The sequence below is a fragment of the Stegodyphus dumicola genome, chromosome 1 (genome assembly GCF_044657685.1).
Source record: "Stegodyphus dumicola isolate Sdum_Otavi_A_Nest chromosome 1, ASM4465768v1".
Taxonomy (NCBI): Eukaryota; Metazoa; Arthropoda; class Arachnida; order Araneae; family Eresidae; genus Stegodyphus; species Stegodyphus dumicola.
In genome coordinates this window covers 100,111,262-100,136,555 of record NC_140768.1, presented here as the reverse complement: position 1 = coordinate 100,136,555, position 25,294 = coordinate 100,111,262, and the positions used below count along the sequence as shown (strand labels likewise).

The 25,294-nt window shown below is 33.7% G+C and overlaps 1 protein-coding gene across 1 annotated transcript in view; it reads right to left on the bottom strand.

Moving 5' to 3' along the window:
* LOC118205476 (uncharacterized) overlaps positions 1-24,820 on the bottom strand; it is an 82,989-nt gene extending 58,169 nt beyond the window's left edge. The window contains exons 1-6 of the mRNA XM_085810938.1: positions 24,651-24,820; positions 24,405-24,509; positions 19,541-19,720; positions 18,578-18,667; positions 15,088-15,248; positions 6,585-6,747 (exon numbers count right to left, since the gene is read on the bottom strand). Coding sequence (XP_085667064.1) covers positions 6,585-6,747; positions 15,088-15,248; positions 18,578-18,667; positions 19,541-19,720; positions 24,405-24,509; positions 24,651-24,710 — 759 coding nt within the window. The 5' untranslated portion in view covers positions 24,711-24,820. The remainder of the gene's footprint in view (positions 1-6,584; positions 6,748-15,087; positions 15,249-18,577; positions 18,668-19,540; positions 19,721-24,404; positions 24,510-24,650) is intronic.
* Between the last annotated feature and the right edge of the window lie 474 nt (positions 24,821-25,294).

Below are 25,294 nucleotides of genomic sequence, written 5' to 3'. Positions count from 1 at the left end.
AACATTTGATCCAGTAGTTTTCCTTTTATGACCGTTTCAAAGTGAATTTTAATTATAACCACCCTGTATATTATTAAATTTTTATTTGAAGCTATGCGTTATATGTATACCATGCGTAAGATTTTCGCTTTTATGGAAAAAATAAAGAATCGAAGTAAATATACTTAGGATATTAGACCAAAACTGAAAAAATTTCCCTCCCTCAGAAAATAAAATATTGAAACTTCGATCATGAATTTATTGAATTATCGAAATATTCAATTTGACTTATCTTCTAAGTCCTAGTTCCGACAACAATTCCGTCAAAAATTTCGAATTACTGAAGCTGAAGTAAAAGGTTTAGTATATATTCACTGTATGTTAATAAAGTAATAAGAGTGTAACAAAAATAGATTATAGAATTTACGCTGATGCAACTATTTGTCTGAATGCACAACATGTAATGGAAGAGAAGGCTTGTAGAGATCGGTTTTTGACATGCCTCTAAAAGTAGATGTCATACTCCTTTTGTCTCTTCAATGTCAAAAAACTTTCCTTTGAGAGGCCTTTAGTTTTGGGGAGGAAAAAATCATAAGAAGACAAATTTGAAGAACATGCAGGACAATTGAGTACACATACTTATTTTCAGAGCACAAGCGGTTCTCCGATTGGTTATTGAATAATGAAAGATGCATTGTCATGCAATACAAAACATTTGGAATAAGTTTTCTGACTGAAAACGTAAGATTAAAAGTCATCTGCTTAATTCACAGCCATTTACAAGTCAACTACTCGGGCAATTGCAGAATCGTTTTGATCCTAAGCTTGTAAGACAAACGTAATATCACTGAATTTAAACACTTCTTTAATCTTCCGAAAACGTTCCTTCTTTAGCTCATATTCCAAGAATATTAAGTGAATACAATTATTGCAAAAGAAATTGAATATTCATTTGCACTACGGCTTGGTAGTTTACTAACCAAGTTAACAATACTTAAATTCTGCTTTTTGTGTCTAAGAATACAACAATATTTTAAATATTTACAAATAAAATATTAAATTGGAGATTTGATTGGAGCCTCACCAGTTGCCTAGCATTTGAAGATTGTTAAATACTAATTGTTTGTTGCGAAGTCTAACCCAGGCTGCATGGTTGGTTTTCGTAGTTTTCTAAGTTCTCTTTACAGAGGTTCTCTGTGAAAGCATCTTAATCAAATAGCTCCCATGTTCTTTCTATGTTCAAATAACCAACTAACCTAGTTTAAGCGCGATTTCCAAGAGAAGTTACTAGCAAAACCCGAATACTCATTAAAAATTATTTAGCTTGCCAATCGGGAGTAACATGAAAGATACGGCGCCAATAATTGAATTGCTGTTACGGCACACTGTTTCTAAACTTAGATGGTCATTCCTTAATTAAATAGCCCACCAGCGGCCGAGCGGTAAAGACGCTGATCATTGGTAGTTCGGTCCGAGGTTCGAATCTCGCGAACGGGCTGGCCGCATCGGCGTTTTCGTGGTTTTCCCCATGTATAATGTGTATATGAGCCAGTTTACCTTAGAAAGTCCTCCACGAAGGCGTCCCTTCCTTTAGGCAGATAGCCCTCGTGTGCTTTGCCATAATTAAATAATCCAATCCAATCCTTAATTAAATATAATTGATTTGTAACTTCTACTGGAACTGACGGTAAGAATTGAAGTGCAAATAAATAATATCGTGTGCAATCTTGATTAATATAAAATTTAAAATATTTGCATAGAAAAATATTTGCATTCAGACAGAAAGTTTTTTGAAATATTTGCAATTACTTTATAAGAAGGATTTATTAATAACCGTAATAATTACTTATTATATTACTGATGATTAGGATTCAGTTCTTGACAATTCATTCTAAATTAGAATTTTAAGGATATAATGAAAATACGCTACGCACAAAAATACATTTTAGGATAAAAATGAGTTGGTTTTTTATGTTTTAAAATTTCTTAAATTCATTTAATAAACATCGTATCCTCGTTGTTAATTGAATCCTGAATGTTGGGTAGCGTTTATAGAATTATTCTTACTTGTCCACAGAATCTGCTCACTTATTCAGCCATTACGTAGCTGCAGATCATTTCTACATAACCATTGAACTTCCATTAATTCAGTCTCTAGAGGGCTGTATGTTTATATCATAATTTGACTTTTATAAAAATGATTATTCTAAATATTATGTTTCTATAAAAATATACTGTGCTTTAAAAATGTGGATGATAGTACCAGCCGCTCTTTCAGCCACTTCAAAAGCAACAGTTTGTTTAGAAATAAATTATGCATTTAATGTCATAAAATTCAAATAAATATCAAACGAAAATTCTCAGTTTTAGACAATTCGATTTAAACGAAGTAAAGTAGCAGACGATAAAACGCCGAAGGTAAAAATTTACTCTTATTTTTTTTTTTTTTTTTTTAAAGGAAGATAGAGAGAAATTTAAAAAAAAAATAGTTAAAAATTTGAATAATATCATCTATAATTTAAAAAAAAAATAGCTTTTCATATAGTATTAATAAATATTTATTAGGCTTCATTGAGGGAAAAAATGTCATATAATTAATTCTCCGTAAAATCTTACTTGAAATTTAAGGTTAAAAATAGCTGTGGCAATTCACTGTAACAAAAATCCATAGACCACATTTGGCGTTATTATCGCTCAAAAAGAAGATGCCAAATTTCAAAACTCGAAAATATGTAAATTCGTGTATATCTTAGAAAATTTTGAATAAAAAAGTCTAATTTTTTGCAGATATGCTTAAAAATATACCTACTTTAAGATGATGGTAAAAATTTTATAGGTTATAATTCAAAATTTTTTTCGAAAAATTTATAAAAATTATTTAAAAATAGAAATTTAAAAAATAAAACACAAAAAATGGGTAAATTTTATTTGGAATGAACCTAAATTTCGTAATGTGAGAGAAAAAATCAAAAAAGTTTAATAGAAAAAGAGATATTAATAAATATTTGCCAAATTCAATTAACATTGAGGAGCTAAAATTTTGAGAGCTAATATTTTAAAAACTACTCGTACGATTTTTACAAAACTTGGTATTCTGGCATAATTTGAGACGTAGAATCGAAATATGGAAAAAAATTGGTATGTTATTTCAGAAAAAGTCCGATTTTGTGTCAAAATACCTATGTTAGAATAGTGCTATATATAAATCTAATATATATCCTAAGTCGCGCTTTCGAGACATGAAAAACGCAATTTGAATTTTGTCAATCGGCCCAGTAGAACGGGAGACACTGTCCCATTTTTTTTTTTTTTTTTTTTTTTTTTTTTGAGCAGTGTAGAGACATACGTTGCGCTAAAACTAGTCATAAGTCCCAAATATAAAATTTCAACATTTTATGTTAAGTTATGCGACATACGTGTACGTGTAAACGTCCTGATGGGACTATTCAAAATAGAAATTTCCTTTGAAATATGAAAATCGAAATGTTTCTCGATTACCATACTTTATTTATTTCTCAGTCAAAACGGTGTCATAAATAACTAACTACTAATAAATTTATGATGCAATCTAAAGAATTATTTAAATCTAACACTTTAAACTGGAATAAACTTATAATATTTGAAAATTAAATATAAACATAATACTAAAATAAGTTGCGAATAATTTGTATTCGAAAAATTGGAACACGAGAGAAAAAAATTATCACAAATTCCCTTTGTATATTAAAAAGTATTTCCTCAGAAAATAAGGATAAAAAAATGCAAGATTAATTTTTCACCATTATCGAAGCAATTCCTTAAAGAAACTGAAAATTTAAAGCATTTTACGTAGTTTCACTTACTGATGTATATTGACTAACTTTCTGTATTCGGCACACATCTTGATTTAAGGTGCGAGTAATATATAGCATATGTGTTAGTGTGCAAATTATAAAGTAGCCAAATAGGAGATAAAATACTATTTTAGCAACCAGTCTCGTGTCGAAGATACCATAGGGAGAAAAACTAATTTCACTCGCTAAATTCAACGGAGGGGAGAATTAGCTTAATTATATCCACATCATGGAGGTAGGTCTTACTTCCTACCTCCATGATCCACATGGTAAGGAGGGCCCGCTTTTGAAGCAGTTTGAGTAAAAATGCTTGCCGCTTTTGCGACAGTTCTGGTAAGAAAACACGATTATTTTTACGTCGTTTCCTGAAAAAACCCGTAACGCTCGGGGGGCTAGTCTTTATGCGATATTATATACGATAGTTATACGATAGTTTTATACGATTTATACGATAGTTTTATACGATTTATACGATAGTTTTATACGATTTATACGATAGTTTATAGTCTTTATACGAATAGAGAATATTTGTTAAATTCAAATTTCATTCCTTGCAGCTATGACGCAAGAGAATTATTTAAATTATTTAAATTTAATTTAACTTTACTATTTTATTGTGAAACAATATTATATATATGTGTGATATTTTAGCAATCGTGGACATGAATGACGAAGCTTGGCATCAAAGTCCGGGCACTGCTGTGGCTGAGTGTTAAGGCAGCAGAATGATGACGCAGAAGGATTTCGCTTTTAATTGCACACCTTTATTAAATTCCAATGGCAAATAATCTTTCTTTTAGATGAAATTCTCCTAATTACATATCAAATAGCGTTTCAAACTAAATACGATGAAATCTAGGCTTTTGACATCATAACTATTCTAACAAAGGGAAGAAAGATGAGACATATATAATAATTTTAAGACAGTTTATTGCGTAGATAGATGCATCGTTGAAAAAATTTGGTAAAGCTGGTGGCGTCGATAGGTACACAAAGACGAAGAAGAAACTTTGAGATGTGGCCGAATTTCTCTTTTTTCATAGTTGGCACACATTTTTCATTTATTCAGCACAAATCAAATGGGTGGTATAGCGACTTGTTGTTAAAGAATATTTTTACTTCAGTACCGACGGACTTATAAAATATATTTTGAAAACAGCAAGAAGCGACAGGCAATTTGCAAGAGCAAAGCTAAGTGGGGAAGTGACGCATTGAGAAGAAGTGAGGAAAAATGAGTCAGAAGGTTTCGGTTCTTAATAGAAATCTTCTTCAGTGATTAGATGAAAGGTATCTGCTTTTCAGCGTTACGTGCGATCTTATGATATAAATTAATTTTGAAATGACGCACTTTAGATTGATATATTATAAAATAAATATTTTTAGGACAGAACAAAGAAGTACCCAAATTGAAATGAAGAATAAAGAGACTATTGCAAAGTCAATAGTATGCTTTCATATTGTTGCATTTTTTTACTTCTGACACCAGTTGTTACGTTATTTTCTTCCTTCACGTTCGTACGGGGTTCGTATGGATTTGGAGTGAATAACGACGACACTTGATGAAATATCGAAACACACTTTATTTAGCCAATATTAATCAGGACAGTTCCAAAATCACGTTTCACAGTCGTAGAAGAACTACTATAAACACGTTGACACAATCAGCGACAGAGCCTTCACACTATCAGGGTATAACGGTCGAGACAGCTTCGCTGCAAAGCACCAGAATACAGCTCCCGACTCTGCTTGGTCATTCTCGGAACTCCACGTACTTTCGAGACTCTCAACGCTACACTTCGCGATGCACTCGACGACACACAGACTCGCTAGACTAGGATTGACTAAAGATTGACTCGCTAGACGAGACACCAACTCGATACTATCTCACACTCTAGACGAGGCACACACTAACTGACAGCGGACCGGCAGGGTTTATATAGCTTTCGGCTTGTGTTCGAGAACATTCTGGGCTAAACCGGTAAGAATTCGTTTCAGAAGGTTCCCCATCCGTACATGGCATATCGCGAATTTTGTCGCTAAATGGCGCCAAATGGGCGATTTTTTGCCAAATGGGGCAACCCTAAAACTGTTTTGCGGAGAAGCTATCGTACCGCGCATGTACATTTCGTAAAAATATTTTTTGTCTTGAACACTAACACTTCGTTATTGCTTCTCGGCTTAGCTAGATTGCTGCTACGCTTCTCTCTTCTTAACTCAAAGATATCAGAAACTGAAATGTTCCGAAGAGGCGCGATTAGAGTGCCAAGTTATTTGTGGCCGAAAATATCAATTAAAAATAAATAATAAATTTCCCTAAGCTGCCAAGTTTTTTCTTCATTGTGCATCTTTTGTGTAAGCTTCAACATCCATCTATGCAATCACCATTTCTATGTATATATATATGTGTGTGTGTGTGTGTGTGTGTGTGTGTGTGTGTAGAAGCAAAAGTAGAGTTTTGTGTAATTCCAGATAGGTCGCCCCTTATGCATCGTTTGTTTTAGACCTTTAAACTTAACCTTCAGTTTTATGTAATTCGTGTGCTTTCCATATTCTAATTAACTAGCCAAACGATATCTTTTTGTTTAATGCAATATGGTTATGTGACGTTCCTTAACTGGCTATATGACTAAATTGGTGAAGATCTTATTATTCTTAGGTGATTTATCGCGAATTTTCTTATTGTTCTTTAATTAAGAAAAACCAGGTGTAAGACTAAGGTGGTAGGTATTTAAGAATTTTATCAATAATAAGGAAAATTAAAAGTTCTTATACCGTTGTAAATCCTTCTGCTAAAAGTTTCCACAATTTTTGAAGAGCTGTTCTAATGTCAGCTATTAGAAAATTAATTCTATCTAGTTCCATTTTTGCTACTTGTCTTCTTTTCTCCTGCTCATTTTGCCTTGCTTTTGAAGTTATAAGTTCATCCTCAAGTTCTCTGAAAATAAGTTCAATTTCAAAAAATATTTCTATGTTTCGGTTTAAAATTTATTTACATAAAGACATTTGCCAACAATTTGAAAAGTTTGCCAAGGTCTGAACAACAGCTGGGGGCTGGGACATATATATCCCGAGCAAAGTGTACGGCAACTGGGGGCTCGGGACAGTTTTTCCTTGGTCGCAGGGGTAGGAATTCGAACGCTTGAGGCTTGACGACTATTTTACGACACCCTAACGAGTGCGTTCTTTTGTGGGTTCCGCTAATGTGTAGGGGTAATTGTCCGTAATTTGAACCCACATGGCTTGTTTTCGAATTCGGTGTCTTCCGGGAAATATTTTCTCAAGAGGAGAAAATAAAAAGAATAATTTCTTACTTTGATTCTCGCGCGTTTGCGTTTTAAGACCTTTCCTCAATTTTTTTTTTTTTTTTTTCTTTCAAATACCGTTATAAATTCTTTCAGTTGATATTTAACATTTTTTCGTGTTCGGTATTAAATAATGACTAAACGTAAAGGAAATTTTCTTTGTTCTCATTCTTTTTGTAATTGTTTATTTCAATTTATTCCAGTTTTTAATGTGCATGTAAAGGCAGTGTAATGAATATAAACGTTTCAGGTGATGAAAATTAATTTTAATGTTATTCCTAAATGACATGCATTCGCGACTACTATTTACTTGAGTGAAATTTTGGTTTGTTATGTTCTAAATTATACGAGTAACTAGCGGCTGAGCGGATAAAATTTCTTTAACACTGATAATTCAACACGGGTTCAAATTTCGATGAACGGATTGACTGCATGAACCTTTCGTATTCGTTCATGTATATGAGCCAATTTCCTGCGAACGTCCTCCACGAAAGCCCCCTTCGATTAGGTAGATAATCTTTTCTTTAATCAGACGAATAAAAATAAAATTATATTCGAAATAAGAAAGCTATATTTATGAGCGTCTCATAATTATACCCTTCCTTTTATGAATAATTTTGATGATAAAATGAATTTCGACTGTGCGATAAATGAAACACGAATTTTTATTAAAGCAGTTAGTGAAGAACATTTTATAATTCAAAATTTAAAAAAGTTTCAAAACTTATTAATTTATCCATTGTTATATATGTTTGCGTCTATAATATGATGTCTGTACAAATTCTTTCAGAAAGTAGATACGTTAGTTTATATTAATTAAACATGGGAAAACACACAAAGGCTGCCTTCCTAAAGGAAAGGATGCCTGCCTAAGGAAAAGGATGCTTTCGTGAAGAACTTTTAAGGGAAACTATCTCGTATTCTCGTTTCACATGGGGCAAACAACGAAAACCAACCATGCAGCCAAACCGATCGCCTGGCCTCGAACCCAAGTCGAAGTACCAGTATCCAGAGGTCTTGACCACTCAGTCGCAAGTAGTGTTCAGAAAGTAATTAATTTTTACATGAGAATTGTGTTTTGGAGGTAATCAAACGATATATTAGGATACTAAGGATGTACAGAGTAGTTGAGATGTGTACTATTCTTAAGTTCCTTTAATTCAATCCTCAGTATGATTCTTTATTAATATTCATCAACTCAGTACGAATTTTCATTCCGAGCTTCATTACTCCGAAAGAAAGCAACGATAAAAAGCTTGAGATCTGAAAATTTCGCATAACAATCTGATACCTCAAACGCGAATTTAGCATTCTGAAAATGTAGATCATAAAAACTGAAGAAATATTTCTCCATTCGACAAAAATCTTTATTTTTTGAAATTTTTATAGGTTCCTGAACATGCAATTTTGCCTTTAAAGAAAAAATGCAGCAACAATATAAATCGATGAACAACTATTTCCCTTCTATTCTAAGGTAAAAGTAATATATAATATCTCTAAGCGGTAAACCTAAATTTTTGTTATTGAATGCATTGAAACTCAACAAGGATTTTATTTTCTAAACCTCCAGTGTTTCCTTCTGCATTTCTTTACCGAACCAAAAACTGTGAAGCGGTTAAAAAATTTAAAGATCTTATAACCCTAATATGAAGGCAGATCAAGCCTGGGAACACTATTTGCAATGTCACATGGAAGAAAAATTTATTCAAAAAAATTCTTACTTCGTGCATTGGTAAATTTTTGTTAGTGCATGTTTGTTAGTGTTGTTCAATAATGATTCAATGGAGTACAAACGCAGTTACCAATTTCTTTTTCTCCAGAAATGAATTTTACAGAGGTGTGAATCCAATAACACTCATTTGGGAACTCGAAAATGCTTTCTAAATGACACTTGTAATAATTAAACTGCGAACTTGTAATAATTAAATTGTATTTAATTTGCTCTTCAATATCAGGATAATTATAACACTTAAAATGAAAATCCATATATTGTTTGAAGGATATATTTGAATATTTTAAATCACTAAATTTTCTATACTGTGACAAGTGAATATAGGTAACTCTGATTACTTCACTTATTTTGCAGTATATAACCTATAAGTCATTTTAACCAAAAAATGAACAAATTGTCTAGTTGTAGCATAAAACATTTCGTCTGAAAATAAAACAATAAATTGCGTTTCGGGGGAAAACTGCATACATCTACCTGCAGTGTGAAAGTGATTAGAATACTTCCTTCATTCTAACGCCTAGAGCTTTGGAGCTAGACTGAAAATAAATACTGACCGTTCTGAAAAAATTTTCCCCCTTTCCATAACCGCTGAGCGAAGAGCCCCCAGTGGAGGAACACAACTATTTTTCGAGCCCACGTGAAAAGGTTAAATGCAAGAAGTATAATCAATGAATTATGCTGATATACTGTGAAGAACTCGACGAGTAGTTTTGTGAAAAGTTTCAGAACTGTGAAGTGTTCCTTTTGGCAAAATAAATTTTAAAAGCTATCACCAAGTCTGTCTGCATTCAATCCCACACGACCCCGTACGCACGCAACAATTTTTGGTGCCAGAAGTGGGATTGAATTCTAGTGACAGGATCGATGGTGAGCAATTAAATTAAGACAGCTTGTGACAGATTTTGCTGCATTCAAAGAAGAGATGAAATCAGGACAGGAATCCATTAAAGAAAATATGAAAGCTAACCGGGAAAAGATTGAAGATGAAAGCGAGCTAAGAAAAGATTGAAGCAGGTCAATAAAAAATGAAAAAAGAAACTACTGCTATAAAAGAAAACAAATTCGAGTCTATGAAGGCAGAACAGACACGGTTGAAGACAAAGTTGGAGGAATTACAGAAAGAGTTTCTTCTGTCGGAACAACAGATCGAAGAAACATTTTTTGCACTCCTACAAGAAATCGAGCAACAAAGCGATGATAGGGTTTGTGCTACTGTCGACAAGGAAGTTGAAAATTTAAAGTAATCCATAACGACAGCTGGTCACAATTCGAACTTTAAATTCGAATAAATGTGGTTCCCACTCTCTCTAAAACTATCCACATATGATGGGAAGCCTCCTGGCGGTTGTATTAGACCCAATTTTCTATGGTGGTGGGCGCAAATGGGTAACATTCCGAAACTAAAGCCTTCTATCTTGCGGCTTTTCTGAGAGCAAAAGCAGCAGATATTCTTCAAATTCTTCCCGAAAACCAGAGATTAGACATCAAAGTTATATCTGGGCTGTTTGAGCTGCGTTTTGGGGGGAGGGAGAGTGTTTAAAAGATTATAGCAGGCTTCAGTTAAAATGTCGCCAACAGAAGTGCACGGAAACACTTCAGGAACTCGCCACGAATGTTGAAAGGCTATCTCCTCTCGCGTTTTCGAACTTTCCAACAAAAACAAGTACGGTCCGTGCAGTACTTCATTGATGGAATCCAGAGAAAGCACTCAGAATGGCGCATGTCATAGAATTAAAAAGCGCTTTAGTGTATGTAGTGAAATTGAAGGCAGCTCAGCAAGCGACTTGTAGAGACCGCCAAGCAATCAGAGCTGCTCAAGTCCAGGAGCCAGTGGATCAAGTGATTACTCCTCTAGACGATTTAACCAAGCAAGTCAATGCTTTGAGATAGAATACTAGTGACAAGAAACTGATCCTAAATTGCTGGAACTGCGGTGCCACGTACGAAGGAACTGCAGAACACTCAGGGCACAGAAAATAAGAGCACTCCTCAGCAAGAACGCAAGAAACAGATTAGTGGTCATCTCACGGAAGGAAGGCTGAAAGATTAGGCGAGCATCCACCAATCAAGCAAAATCCAAGCTAAACAAAAAGAGGGAGGAAAACTTCTATAGGCAACAAAGCGACGTTATCGGAGCTTCAGCACGTCCTTAGGCTTCTCCCAACGTCCTGGTCAGGAAGAAAGATTGCTGAACTAACTGTTTTCCGTAGACTATCCGCAGTTGAATGACTTAACGAGGAAAACCCTCTTTCTAGATATGACGACATTCTGAACACATTTTCAAGCAGTTTTCGACGCTAGATTTAAAGAGTGGCCATTGGCAGGTAGAGATACACCCTGATGACAGTGAAAAGACAGCTTTTAATACTGGACAAGTACTTTGGCAGTTCAAGGTGATACCGTTTGGATTATGTAATGCGCTAGCAACATTCTTACTCTCATTGAGACCGTGTTGGAAGGTCTTTCCTGCGAAGCCTGTTCGATAAACCTCAATGACATAGTCATCATGGGGAAGAGTTTTGAAGAACATTTAGAAAATATTAGTAAGGTGCTTCAGAAACTGAAGGAAGCCAATCTAAAGTTACGCTCCTCCTAATGTAAACTATTTAGACAGGAAGTGACTTATCTTGAACATGCCATTTCTGCCGAAGGTGTGTGTACAGATCCAGAACAAGTATCAGTAGTTAAAGATTGGAAATGGCTCGAAAATGTCCATCAGCAGAGGAGTTTCTTCGGGTTTTACACCTACTGCAGGAGATTTGTGAAAGACTTCTCTTCTATCCCAAGACCCTCGCATAAACTGACAGAAAGAAAACAAAAGTTCTTCTGGACAGAAGAATAAGAGGATGCATTTGGCAATTTGAAGGAGGCTTAAATATCTGCTCCAATCCTGACCGTATCCTCAATACGACAAATCATTTATTCTTGACACGGATGCGAGCAAGAAAATGTCGGTGCTTTTTTATTCCAAGAAATAAACGGTCAAGATCGTGTCATACCATACTGGACTAAGTCTCTATCTAAAGCGGAGAGGAATTACTGTGTCACTAGAAAAGTGTTGCTCGCCATACGTAAAGCCGTAGAACATTTCCATCATTACTTCTATAAGGGAAAATTTCTGCTCTGCCCGGATCATGCGTCTTTGACCTGGCTCTTAAATTTCAAGAATCGTGAAGGCCAGATACCAAGTAAGATACAAAGGCTTCAGGAATGCGACATCACTATGCGTCATGGGAAGGGATCATCACATGGAAACGCTGATGACCTGTTTAGAAAACCCTGCCTAGAAAGCTGTCGATATTGTTCGAGGATCGAATCGAAATATGAGCTGCTTTGTCCGGTCGTAAGTCAAGTTACGAATCCAATATCGTCTGACCCAGACCCATGGAGTGACGAAGAAGTTAGGAAAGAACAGTTGAAGTACGGTGACATTAGTTAATTTAATCGAGTCTTCAAACAGGAAACCTACCTGGCAGAACATTTCGATATATAGTCCTACGTAAAACAATATTGGGCTCTCTGGGACTCACTCCATGCGAAACGACGTCTTGTACGGAAACTTCGAATCGGACGATGGTAAGGCATTCCAATGGCAGCTGATATTTCCAAGATCCTGGACATCCTTAAAAAGTTACGTAGAAGCCCTAAAAGAGGCCACTTTGGAATAATGAAGAGTGTGCACAGAGTTAGAGAGCGCCTCTACTGGAGTAATGCAAGGGGTGATGTGCAAAAGTGGTGCCAAGCGTGCAATGTCTGTGCAGGTCGGAAAGAACAAAAGAAACGCAGCCGAACGAAGCTGCAAAGTTACAATATAGAAGCGCCTTTTGAACATATCGCCTTTCACACCCTGGGACCTCCTCCGCGAACTGCTGGTGGCAACAAATACATTTTTGTTGTCATTGATTTCGGCACCAAGTGGTCTGAAGCCTATCCTATTCTTGTTCAAGACGCTGTTACGGTAGCAGAAGTAATGATACAACATTGGATTTCCAGGTTCGGAGTGCCTCTTCAGTTACATTCCGATCAAGGAAGAAATTTTTCATCGGCTGTAATTAAAGAACTCTGCAAGCTATTCGGCATTAACAAAACCTAAACGACACCTTTATATCCCCAATCAGACGGCATGGTAGAGAGGTTTAATGGAATTAAAAACCTCTCGTTGGTGGTTTTCAGAAACCAACAGGACTAGGACAAGAAGTTATCTGTGTTTTTACTGGCCTGTTGTAGTTCTGTCCATGAGACTACCGGCTATTCCCCATCTCAAATGCTCTTCATTCGTGACCCTCCAGATGCTCCTTCATCGCCTGAAGAGTTCGTCCAAGATCTCCAGGCACGACTGGAAGTGAAGCATATTTTGCACGAGAGCGGCACAGCTAGACGACGGAGAAGATGAAGACCTGATACGACAAGATAGCTACAGGACATCGATGCGACGAAACTGACAAGGTGTGGTTCTGGAATCTGTTTCGACGGAAAGGACTTTCTCCTAAACTTCAGGTATAAGTTATTTCTCCCACTTCTCTAGCTAGCCTTCATGGTGTAACGGTAGCACGCTGGGCCGGTGTTCCAGAGGTCCGTGGTTCGATTCCCGGCGAAGGCGGTTGCATATTTTTCATCCTTTCTGCTTCTAATTGGCCTAATGACTCTGCAAGTGGCGCCCGAACTAAAAGGGTTGTGGATGAGGATTCTCCGCATCCAGGATTTGGCGACTAGGACCCCTAAAACCCTAGTCGCCCTTTAAAAAGGGGAGTGTATAAGGTATTTCTCCCATTTCCCTAGCGTGCCTTCGTGTTGTAACGGTAGCACGCTGGGCCGGTATTCCAGAGATCCGTGGTTCGATTCTCGGCGAAGGCGGTTGCATATTTTTCATCTTTTCTGCCTCTAAAAATATCCAATGGCTCGAATTCTAAGCCTAATTCTAAGTCATCGAATTCTAAGCCTAAAGTCGTTCAACCAAGTCGTTCTCGAGTCGTTCATTAAGACAGGCTAGCCTTTTACTATGAGCATAATACTTAGTACGTATTTATTTAATATATAAGTATTTATTTAATATATAGTACGTATATAATACGTACTATATATTAAACGTACTATATATACGTATTTATTTAATATATAGTACGTATTTATTTAATATATAGTACGTATATAATTTAAATAGTATACTAAGATCATTGTCATATATGTTTATAAATTTGTAAATTTATGCACTTGATTTGTTTGCTGGTTTAGCATTTGATTTGTTTTATATTATTTATTGCAATTAGAATTCTGTTGATTTGTTCTTCGTTGTAAATATGACTTCTTGTTCAGGGATTGTGCTGCCCGGGACGTGTAGTCTTTCGGAAGGAGGAAATATTACGAATTTCGTATATAGATAGATAATTTTAGTAAAATTATATATGAAATTACTGTATTTCCTTCGTATAATGTAACATTAAAATCAAAAGTAGCGAAGCTTTGCCTGAAAAATAAGAATGCAAAGGTATAACATTGAGTAAATGGGTATCTCGATAATTTGGCGAAATATTGCCAAATTGGCAACGGTTTTGACAACTAATTTTTTCCGGCGCATTCAGAGAGTTATCGGCAAAATTCGCCAAACTTGGCGACATTTGGGTCCGATTCCTGTACCGCCGTAATATACTATATTGTAATTGAATAAATGTCATTGTTCACTGTATTAGCTATAACTGTGATTCGGTCCTCATATTGCCTTCCAGTAATTTCGGGAAGCAAAAAGTACTAGAAATATGAAGACGATCGTGTGAAAACTGTATAAGGCCGAAGAGAGTATGTACTCTGACTTGTTGTTGCGAGCTGTTAGTTCAGCGTGATTTCGGAGTACTGAGATATCTTCGTGTTAGCTTACTTTTTAGATGGGCTTTGCATTACATTGTGTTTAACATTCTTAGTAGTTTGAAGCGTAACCACTGATTGTCCATATTGTGAAGAGTTGTAGGAATAGTTTTTGGAAAATTGCATAACTCTGAAATGTTTCTTTTGATACGTTTGTTTCAAAAGAAATGTTTCTGAAATGTTTGTTTTCTTTTTGATCTGGACCTGTGTGCATTCAATCTGTTACGAATCCTACACACGCAACACTATATTTATATCTCAGATTCTCGAAAGATCTTGACAGCAAGAATTTCTAAAAAATGGCATTTCTCTCTAAATTTGTTTTGAAAAGAAACACAAAACTAAAATGTGGCTAAAAATTCTTCTAATCTTATCCACTTACCTTTTGGGGCAGGCTGCATTTGCATCACGTAATAGTCCCATTTTTGTATCCAATTGTCTTTTTTCTTCTCTAAGGTCATGTAGTCTTTTAATAGCCTTTTTTTTCAAGTCAAAGAGATCTTCATGCATTGTTTTCTGAGCTATAAACCTAGCATCTGCTTCCTACAAAACGTACATTATTTTAGATTTAATTCTAAGCACATTATATTATTTCATAGAAAGTACATGAACATGAAACTAAGTTGCAAAAATTTATTACCTATCAAAAGCCTGATTATTTTTCCATGATTTCTTATTGGCAAAAAAGTCATAATTCACATTGCTTATAATCCGGAATATAGTCAAAAAACGAAAACGAGCAAGAAATCGATATATCACGTGGAAATTAAATAATTTTTTTTTCAGAATAATGCTTAACTTAAATGTGCAGAAAAGGCAAACAAGGATTTGAAATCCTGAAGGAGTGCTGATTAACATGATCGCAGTGTAGAAAAGAAAGGAGTTTATAGCCTGTTCTTTCTTCTATATTTCCATGTAGTAGACAAGTTAATTAGCAATGATTTTGAGCTTCCATAAATCTCAGTGAACTACTATGTAAAAGTTGACATCTTATGCACCTTATTACCTGTAAATAGGAAGTGTTGCCGAACCTCGTGATCTTCAGTTTCAGTTTTATTTATTAGTTCAAAAGGCGTTAGCCAGAAAGGCTATTAATTTCGTTTTGGCATTTTGTGTTGAAAACTTTAAATGTCGGTTCACTTTTCAAATTGTTGCCACCAAATATTAGAGCCATGTATTACATTTAAGGAAACTAAATAATGAAGAACATGCATAAATGTTTGTTTGTTTCTCCCATTGTGACAAAACAACGGTACCTAGAGCCATCAAATTCTGAATAACGTACGTTTCCACCCGATTATGGGCATCTGGAAGCCCGAATTTGTAACTTGTTTTAATATTTAACATTTTGTAAAATTTTAACGAATTTTTGATTAACAAACTCAACAATTTCAGAACGAGTAATGGCAACACTGTACGGAAAAAAAAATCTTCATCTCCAGCGCGCGAAAGTGTGTATCAGAAATTCTAAAGATATGCTCATTTTAAAATTATTTTGCAATACTGCTGTTGAACTGAATTTTATGGTTTAAGTGCGAAGAACATGATATTTAATAAATAAAGGTAACACACAAAACGTTAAAAAAAAACGCTCCTTTGGCGTAATTCAAATCTGAAAGGTTTCAGATTTTTTTAAAGTTTTTTTTTTAATTTTTACATATTATACGTTCTTCAAATAAATATTTTTCATTATTAAAAAGATCTGATGTGGATACCTCATGACTTCCTTATACGGCCTATTAAAAGATACAAATGTTTTGCTGCACTTCATTTAATCTTATTTCCTCAAATTATTCTAACTTTATTAACCGAATCCTCAAGGCAAGTTTGAAATGACATCAAAAATTTCTAAATTTGAAATTAAATATCCCGGTTAGTTTTTGTTTGTCGGGAGTCAAACTTTTTGTATTTTTATTTTTTATAACGAGTTTTAAAACATTCCCAGATATAAGTATAGGAACCTGGAGACCGGAATAAATTTCGATTTCGTTATCTGTCCAAATTTATTATTGTTATTATTATTATTTTACTTTGACATTGCCAAAACATGAATATATTCGTCATTTAAAAGTGTTCTGTAACTGGAAATGTATGACTACAACCAACGATTGCGAAAATAAAGGCCGGGTGAGTACTATTTTAAGGAACGGTGGGTGTCTATATATATGTGTGTAATATTTTTACTGCTATGTCAATAAAATTTAATTGGGAGTTGGCTAGTTGGCTAGAGAAGACGAAACCAATCACTTTTTTAGTCATGGCTGAGATGGAAAAGAGTTCTTTATTCTGTCCTTACTTCCGGGTGTCACGCAAAAACATCATTAAATTGCATTGGATATCGTCTAAATCGATATTTTCGTTGAAATATGATACCCGAAGGTTTTTGCGATTACAATACTTCCTTTTTACGGTACTACTTTGGTAGACGGTTGCACGGATTTTGGCGATTTCTTGGCGATTTTCCTTTGGCGAGTAATACAACTTATGGTAAACCCATATGGATAAGTTATTTATGGTAACCGATACTTTGTTGTCATTTTATTTAAAAAATAATGCGTTTTATTGTGCATAAATTCCGTGTTTAAAATATTATTTATGGCTTCTAAATATTAAAAATCAATTAAATTTTGCATTTTTATTTCAAATAAAAATTTTATTGTTTATCATATTTTATGAAATTTTATTTTGTTGATGATGTAATCAATGACGTCACCTTACTTTAAAAGTAATTCGTTTTAATATGTATAAATTTAATCTAATGTTTTAAACATTATTTATGGCTGTTAAACATTAAAATACAATTTAATTTTGCATTTTTTTAAAACTGATTTTATTCTGTATGACTTTTTAAATAATTTTAATTCTAGCCGTGATGTAATAAGCTCTCAGATTGGTTATAGAATATTTGTGCATTAACGAGCTGTAATCAGCTCCCTGATTGGTTACTGACAATTTGTGCATTTCCGCGCCGTTTTAAAATTTAATTCATATCTTCGAATTCCTTCAAAGATGTCTTCAAAGATGTTATCTAAATTAAGATTCTGATTTTTTTTGTGGTACTTATCAATAAACAACAGGTTAAATACTCAAAAAAATGTAAGTACATATTTTTCTTTTATTTTTATAATTGTATACTTCAATTTTTGTTAAAAAAAATTAATACACTATTTTCAGAAATGGCTGAGATAATTATTGTCCATATGTTTTAATGTTAATTATATTCTATATAACGTATTTTAAAGTATTTGAATTTAATAATATTCTAATTCTTTTAAATGTTGGTATGAGGGTTTTTAATTCGATATTCAATTTCAGTAATATTTTAATCTAATTAAACGTTGGCCTAATGTTTTTATAGCGGTGTTTTTATTCTCTTCTTTGCTATATGAAAGTAATAATAACCTTACTTTACTATTTTATACTCATAGTAAATGTATTTTTTACACTTGCCTGCCATCTTAAAAAACGACATTTTACACCAAAAATTAATCCATTACTTTTAACGATATTTATTTATTATTTTTTTCTTTTAAAGTTTCGAATACTTTACTAAGCGTAAAAACAACGTTGTTCAAGATGGCTGACGTTTGTAAAAACCGCGCCAACAATTGCGCCAACGTAAATCGCCAAAAATCCGTGCAACCGTCTACCAAAGTAGCACCCTTTTTACTTCGCACAAGGAAGTAAAAGAGGCTAATTTACCCAGAATGTTCTTGTATAGTATCTGGATTCCAGTACCATTTACGTACCTCAAGTTTTAACGAAAACTATATTTGATATATGATATCATTTTTCCTTGATATTATACTTTTTCAACTCATTTAATGATATTAATTGCTTATACCACAACAATAACCAAAATATGTTCTCACTTGAATATCAGAGACTTGCGTGACTTCTTTAATTCTTTCAAATTGTTCCTCGAATTGTTCCAATTTAGAAGATACAAACGACTGTTGTTTCTGTAGGAGAATAATTCAAATGTTAATTAATATTTGAGAAAGCAGCATGTTAAAATGCTTTTATTTTCTATCCATTAAACGCATTTCACATTCCTATTTTTATGTGCTGTTTTACCCTTTTAAAAGCGAAATTAAAATATAATGATTTCGTACCGAAGTCCGTTGATGATGGTGTTTGAAGCATCTTTTATTAATTACAGTAATATTATAAATTTTTATGAGAACTATCATTTGAATATATTGCTTTTGTTTCACAGGGGCACTTAAAAAACTGGGGAGTAAAGAATCCTGTCGAGAAGTTTGTGATAAGAAATCTTTAGATCTGTATCATAAGATGTTTTTCTTCATCAAAATTGGAACAGAATCTTGGAAAACTCGTATTATCACTCAGAAAGTGTTCAAAGTTTTGGTGAAAGACAAGCACAATCCTTTGCCTGTTGGCCGGGATAAAATTCGTCTACCTAGTCTGGCTTAGACCAGCAAAATTAGTTACTGAGGTTAGATTAATTCAGTGAGAAAAATAAGTATGTGCTTAGGAATTCAAGGGTGCATCAAAAAAATTTTCCATGGCCGGTTTTACCAAGGAATGTATGGTGCAGCTAAACCAAGATTGACAGAGAAGGAATAGACAAAAGTATGCGTCATGTTTTAAAGGTAGGTGTGTGTGTGAGGGGAGAAGCACCGAAATATTTCAGAGGGTTAGGACTCTAAAAGTATTAATCCAACCTCTATTGGTAACAACAGAAACAAGATCATTTTAAATTGGATAATAATATTTAGCTATCGATAAAAGTAGGAAGAAATAAAAAGAAATAAAAATTCCTTTAGAGTACATAAGGAACACCTAAGCACCATATAAAACTTTTTTATTACTTCGTTAATGTCTTTGTTCTGCATTTCAGCTTCATGGTCTCCTCTTTCGAAGTTATATTTAGGTTTTGTAGATGCACTTGCGATTTGGTGTTCTTTTTCCAAAAACGTTTGCAACTTATCCTGTTGGTTTTCGTATTCTTTTTCTAGGTTTTGCAAAAGTGTGGGACGTGTTAATTGATTCTAGAAAAGTACAAAATACAATTTAGTTTATAAAGCAGTATTACATGCACTATACATTAATAAAATTCATAAAGTATTTAATGAAAAAATTTAGTTTCTGCTTCATTTGAAGAATACATAAAAAAACACTGGTAAATTTTCTGATAACTCAAACGAGCTGATAGGTCAATTAAAAAAATATGTCTTGGATAAATTTTAAAGTAGATTCGCAAAATCACTGGTGGTATACTCATATGAAATGCCTTCTACACGATGGAGCACAATCTCCTCGATATCACTGTTCCGTGTTGATCGTTCCTGATTCATGACAAGTTCTGTGGAAGGAACTACTCTCACATAGCTCTTGATGCAGCTGTGAAATAATTTGGCGGTTGGAATCAGATACCACGCACGACGGTTTGCCTAGGACAAATACCAAAAAGTTCGCAGTCCCATACGTTAAATGTAAATCGGCATTTGTGTAATCAATCGGCCATAATATTAGTTCTGTTCGTGAATGTCGTTTTCCTACAGCGATGTTTCACAGTCCTATGTCTCTACTATGATGTTTACTGCGTGAAGATTATGTTTCCGATTCTGCATACCTATATGATTCTGATTTTTTTCTTTGAGAAACTTAGCCTTTCGTACTATGCCGAAATAGACTGTATAAACGGGATGTTGAATTATTGAGGCAGTCGTTAAGGAAAGGTACGCAAAAACAATTCTCTGAGTTACGATTCTTTTCACCACAAGTCTCTCAACTACCCCCCTGTTTTAATTTCGTAAATAGCTTTGAGTTCCCTGTTGTGACTGGTGTAATTATGTTGACATTTCTAACTTAAACAGTAAATCTACTTCTCCACCTCCAACCCCTAATGCTAAGGACTGTCAGGAACACTTATTCAAATATGGTTATTTTTTAAACTGGTTTAGTTCAACGCAACTGAATTTAATCAGCAAGTTTTCTTTTTATGGTAGTTTATTAATGGGAACTCAGAGTCAGTGGTAATGCACTGTTTTGCAACCAGAGAGCAAGAATCTTCACCAAGTGAGTAATAGTTGCATTGTTGTGATATTGTTCATAGAAAGAATATTAGCTTAATTTGTTCTCGGGTGCTGAGAAAACATAGAAGAGAAAGGCAGATCAGTTCCAAGAACAAAAATGTGTTACTGTTATAATGGAAACTTTTAAAACTAAGGAGAAAATAAAATAAAAAAAGAAATTTATGAAATATGAAAATATACTCTGACAAGAGGAATTACAATTATGTTTATAGGTTTTTCTCCTATCAACATACAGTAAAGAACTGTGCCCAAGGGAATATTATCGAACTTAAGCCAGTAGTGCAGAGGTAACGCTGATAAGTTATAGCATCGCGTATTCTTTGGAAACATAAACTAACGAGAGCTAGCTGATTGTGGGAGGAAATATCCTCAAGTCTTAAGCATGAAAAAGTCCAGAGAAGAGTGTAAACAACCCTTTATTAACTCAATATAAATTTCACAGAGGGCACCGACTCGTGCTAATAGAAGTCAATACTTTTGTATTAACTCAAGAAGTAACAAGTAACGTAAAATAAAATAGAATTAAATTAACCTAAAGGCCTTTCACAGGTTACTTAATGCGCAGGCAGGCTCTGACTTGTAAAAGTCGGCGTAAATAAGCCTAATGGATAGAATGGAAACGTTCAGCTCCACCGACAACTTCCTAAACTTTCCCTTAAATACTCATGTGAATACACGCGTGCTAACTCATTCTGGCAACAAAGCCTGGGTTGAAAACGAGAATAAAAGGCAAGTTGCTTTAAAATAAAGTTAACTGTTAGATAAATTAAATTCCAACAAAGTAATACTAATTATGTACATGATTGCATCAGTACATGCTAACTGTACATTTGATTGCACTGAATATATATGTACTTACTTTCTTTTCAAGAGCAAAACTATATAAGTCTTCAGAATTTTCTCACCTTCTTTTCTTATACTGTAATTTCTTAATAGTATTCAAGCCACCGATTTTGAGCTGAGGCTAAACTAATCTGTATTATTTAAAAAATAATTTGAACTAATTTCTTATTATTTTTCCTTTCTATTTTCAGCTCTGACCTTACTGTAGAAGAGTGATATTAAAATTAAGCAACTGCTAATATATGTAAATTTGAATTGAATAATGAGAGACTGATAGTTGCATGATTTTCGCTAATCTGCTTCAAACTAGCACACAATGTTCTCAAAAACGTTGTAATATCTATTAAGGGTTAAAAAAAACCCTTTATTAAACTTTTTAAAATTCACAATGCGTCGACTTGACGCTAACAAACTACGCCTCGCTCGGGTGGTAACTCAACTAACAAAAAATAAACTTAAAATTCAAAGATATTAACAAAGCAGTTGAATTTCCCCCCAGGTCCTCAGATAATCCTGCTAATTAAACCGCGTCGAAGACTCATGGCAGCAAAGTAATAGCTGTTAGGCCCCTTTAACCAGCAATAAATGCAGAACCAGAAGCTTCACACTACAAAGGTACAGTGCTTATCCACTCTTTCTAACTTTTCCTTCTAGAACCTCAGTATTTAAACCTTTTCTCCTAATGGTAGAATTTGCATTCCTTCACGAGCTCTACCAAGTTTAAGTATTCTGGCATTGACAATTAGGTGAATGAAGACTTAGACAATTAAGGAAAGAAAGTATAAGCTTCAACTTAACTGGTTATTCAAAATAAATATAAATCTCTACGACTTAAAAAAAGAAAAGAAAAAGAAAAGAAAAAAAAAAAAAAGAAAGAAAGAAAAAAAAAAGAAAGAAAAAAAAAAGAAAAAGAAAAAGAAAAAGAAAGAAAATCTGAAAGGTTTCAGATTTAAAATTACGACCAAAGGGGCGTTTTTTTAACATTTTGTGTATTACCTTTATTTATTAAATATCATGTTCTTCTCAATTAAACCATAACATTCAGTTCAAGAGCAATATCGTAAAATAATTTTAAATTAAGCATATCTTTAGAATTTCCGATACACAATCTCACGCTGTGGAGATACAAATGTTTTTTATGTACGACGTTGCCAATGCTCGCTTTGAAATCCTTGAGTTTGTTAATTTGAAATTCGTTAGAGGTTTAGAAAATATGAAATTGATAATAAAACAAATTCCAAATTTCAAATTTGGGCTTCCAGATGCCCATATTCGCAGCAGGTTTACGTCATTCAAAATTTGACGGCTCTAGGTACCGTAGTTTTATCACAACGCGAGAAATATAGATACATTTATGCAGATTCTTCATTATTTAATTCCTTCAAATATAATACAGGGCGAAAGTATTTGGTGACAACAGTTTGAAAGTGATACTGGCTTTTAAAGTTTCCAACGCAAAATGCCAAAACGAAAACAGGAGTCCTTCAGGGACAAAGCCCCTTTAGACTAAAAAGTAAAAGAAGAAGAAAGAAAGAAAACCTTCAGTAAAGAGTGTGTCACAAAATTGTCCGAGATATGATGATTGTAAGATTATTTAGATTAGTGAACTGATATTTTAAAACATTTTAAAACTCAGTAAAAACATTAAGCTATCTATTTAATCCATACAAAAACGAGTTTAACCTCAAAATAATCATAAAACTAAAAATAACATTACAGTAAAATCTTTAGTAACCAGCAGTATCAAAATAACGGTACATTTTTAGGTCTAAATTTAAATCCGAAATTTATGCCTATGAGATTTAAAAAAAAAAAATTGCATCGGGCTAATAATTTGAAGCCTTAAAAGTTGAAAAAATTTGTGTTTTATTTCTGTCGCCCAACGTAATAAGCCTTAGCTAACCAATAAATTATCCAAAATATAAAGATCAATCAGCAGTCCCTTTTTATGCGCCGATATGTCCACTTTGAAAATAGCGTTTATGAATTTCCGAAACAATTTTACATTGAAAAACGCCATATTTACTTTGGCTCGGGCCTCGAAATATGTAAAGAATATTACTTTACGTAGTTGCTTTTCTAAATTGTGGCCTATGATCATGTTCATAGAGAACGAGTCAAGAGAAGAAGATTTATCTAGGTTTTAAAATACGTCCGCTAACCGTACGACATCTAGGAGTTGCTTGTTCGGAGAAGATTAGTGTTAGCGAATAGGAGGCGCAGATTTATGCGGATGTAGACAATTATATTTCCATAAGACCCTCTAAAGATGACGGGGAAATAATAAGACATACACTGGGAAAGCAGAAGATGATGAGAAAGAGGAGGAGAATGAAATAAAAATGATATGCAGAGCAGAAACTTTGGGAGGAAGCTGACGAAAGAGTGGAGATTTTGATAGGATTTTCCTAGAAATGTTTATCTGTGTCAACGCGGGATGTTATGAAACATCATTGTATACAAAGAGAATTTTTTTAATTCCGGAGACAGTCTCGGAAGCAAACATGCACTCGAAGTTATATGCCTATTCACAGTAAGAAATTCGTAACTTCATGTGATTACGTATAGGGTAATTATAAAATGTTGCTTAATTTTTTTTTCTGAAATATAAAAGCATGTGCATGTTTTTTTTAATAATTTTAAATATTTTATTGAAATTTTAAAGGATTTATTAAAACATGGAGGATTATTTAAAACATGTTTTTTCTAAATTAAAGGATTGAATCCAAGTCTTCTGGCATGAATAATTTATACAGAATCGTGAGCAAATAGTTCTGTATATAATGAATCTTACCTTCATCAGATTTTCTTTTATTTCATTGTATTTATCTCGAGCTATTTCATTTTCCGTAATATTTCTATTCATTTTAAGCAGCTCATTTTCTAGTTCGCGGATACGCTGCAAAAAAGAGAAATATTAAGTAGGAAATACCATAATGATATAAAACATTCAGAACTCTAAACGAATACATAATGATTCAGAATAACAGTCTGTAATAATGAAGAATGTATGGGAAAAATAATGAAGAAATAAATATACTTGTATGCTGTCACACTCCGTGGGCTCATTTTCAAAATCTTTCTCACATTTTAAAGCCATTTCTTTGTAAAGTTCTTTATTGTGTATTAGATTTCTCTCTGCGAGTTGTAGTTCATGTTCAAGAATGCTACTTTTCTTGGTAAGATTCAGAACTTTTGCATCTATTTCCTGAATTGATTCCTAAATTCATACACTAATTAAACATACTATAATTAAGAATACGATTTGTTTGACAGAATTGACTGATAGAATTTCATAGTGCAAAAAATGTGGAAGTTACTTCATAAGCATGTTAATTAAATAACGACAAGAAATGCTAAATTAACAAAATAAAGTAACAGATTATATTTTTTTAGAACTTTCCCCACGAAATATAGTTGTAGATAAGTTAACTTGATTTACGAAAGTTCGTATGGAAAAATCAAATTCTTGAAAACCATATCAACACCTTAAGCACAATTTTTTGAAGCTGCTGGCAGTTAAAAGAGTATAATTTATTTTTGTCCACCTAAAAAGAATGCAAATTATTAACATTCTAGTAGGGCTGAAGATTTCATAAAAAAACGAATAATTAATTTTCAGATCCAATACAAATCCTGAGAGCTTTAAAAAGTGAATCTTAAAGATAGTAATTCCTAATCTTG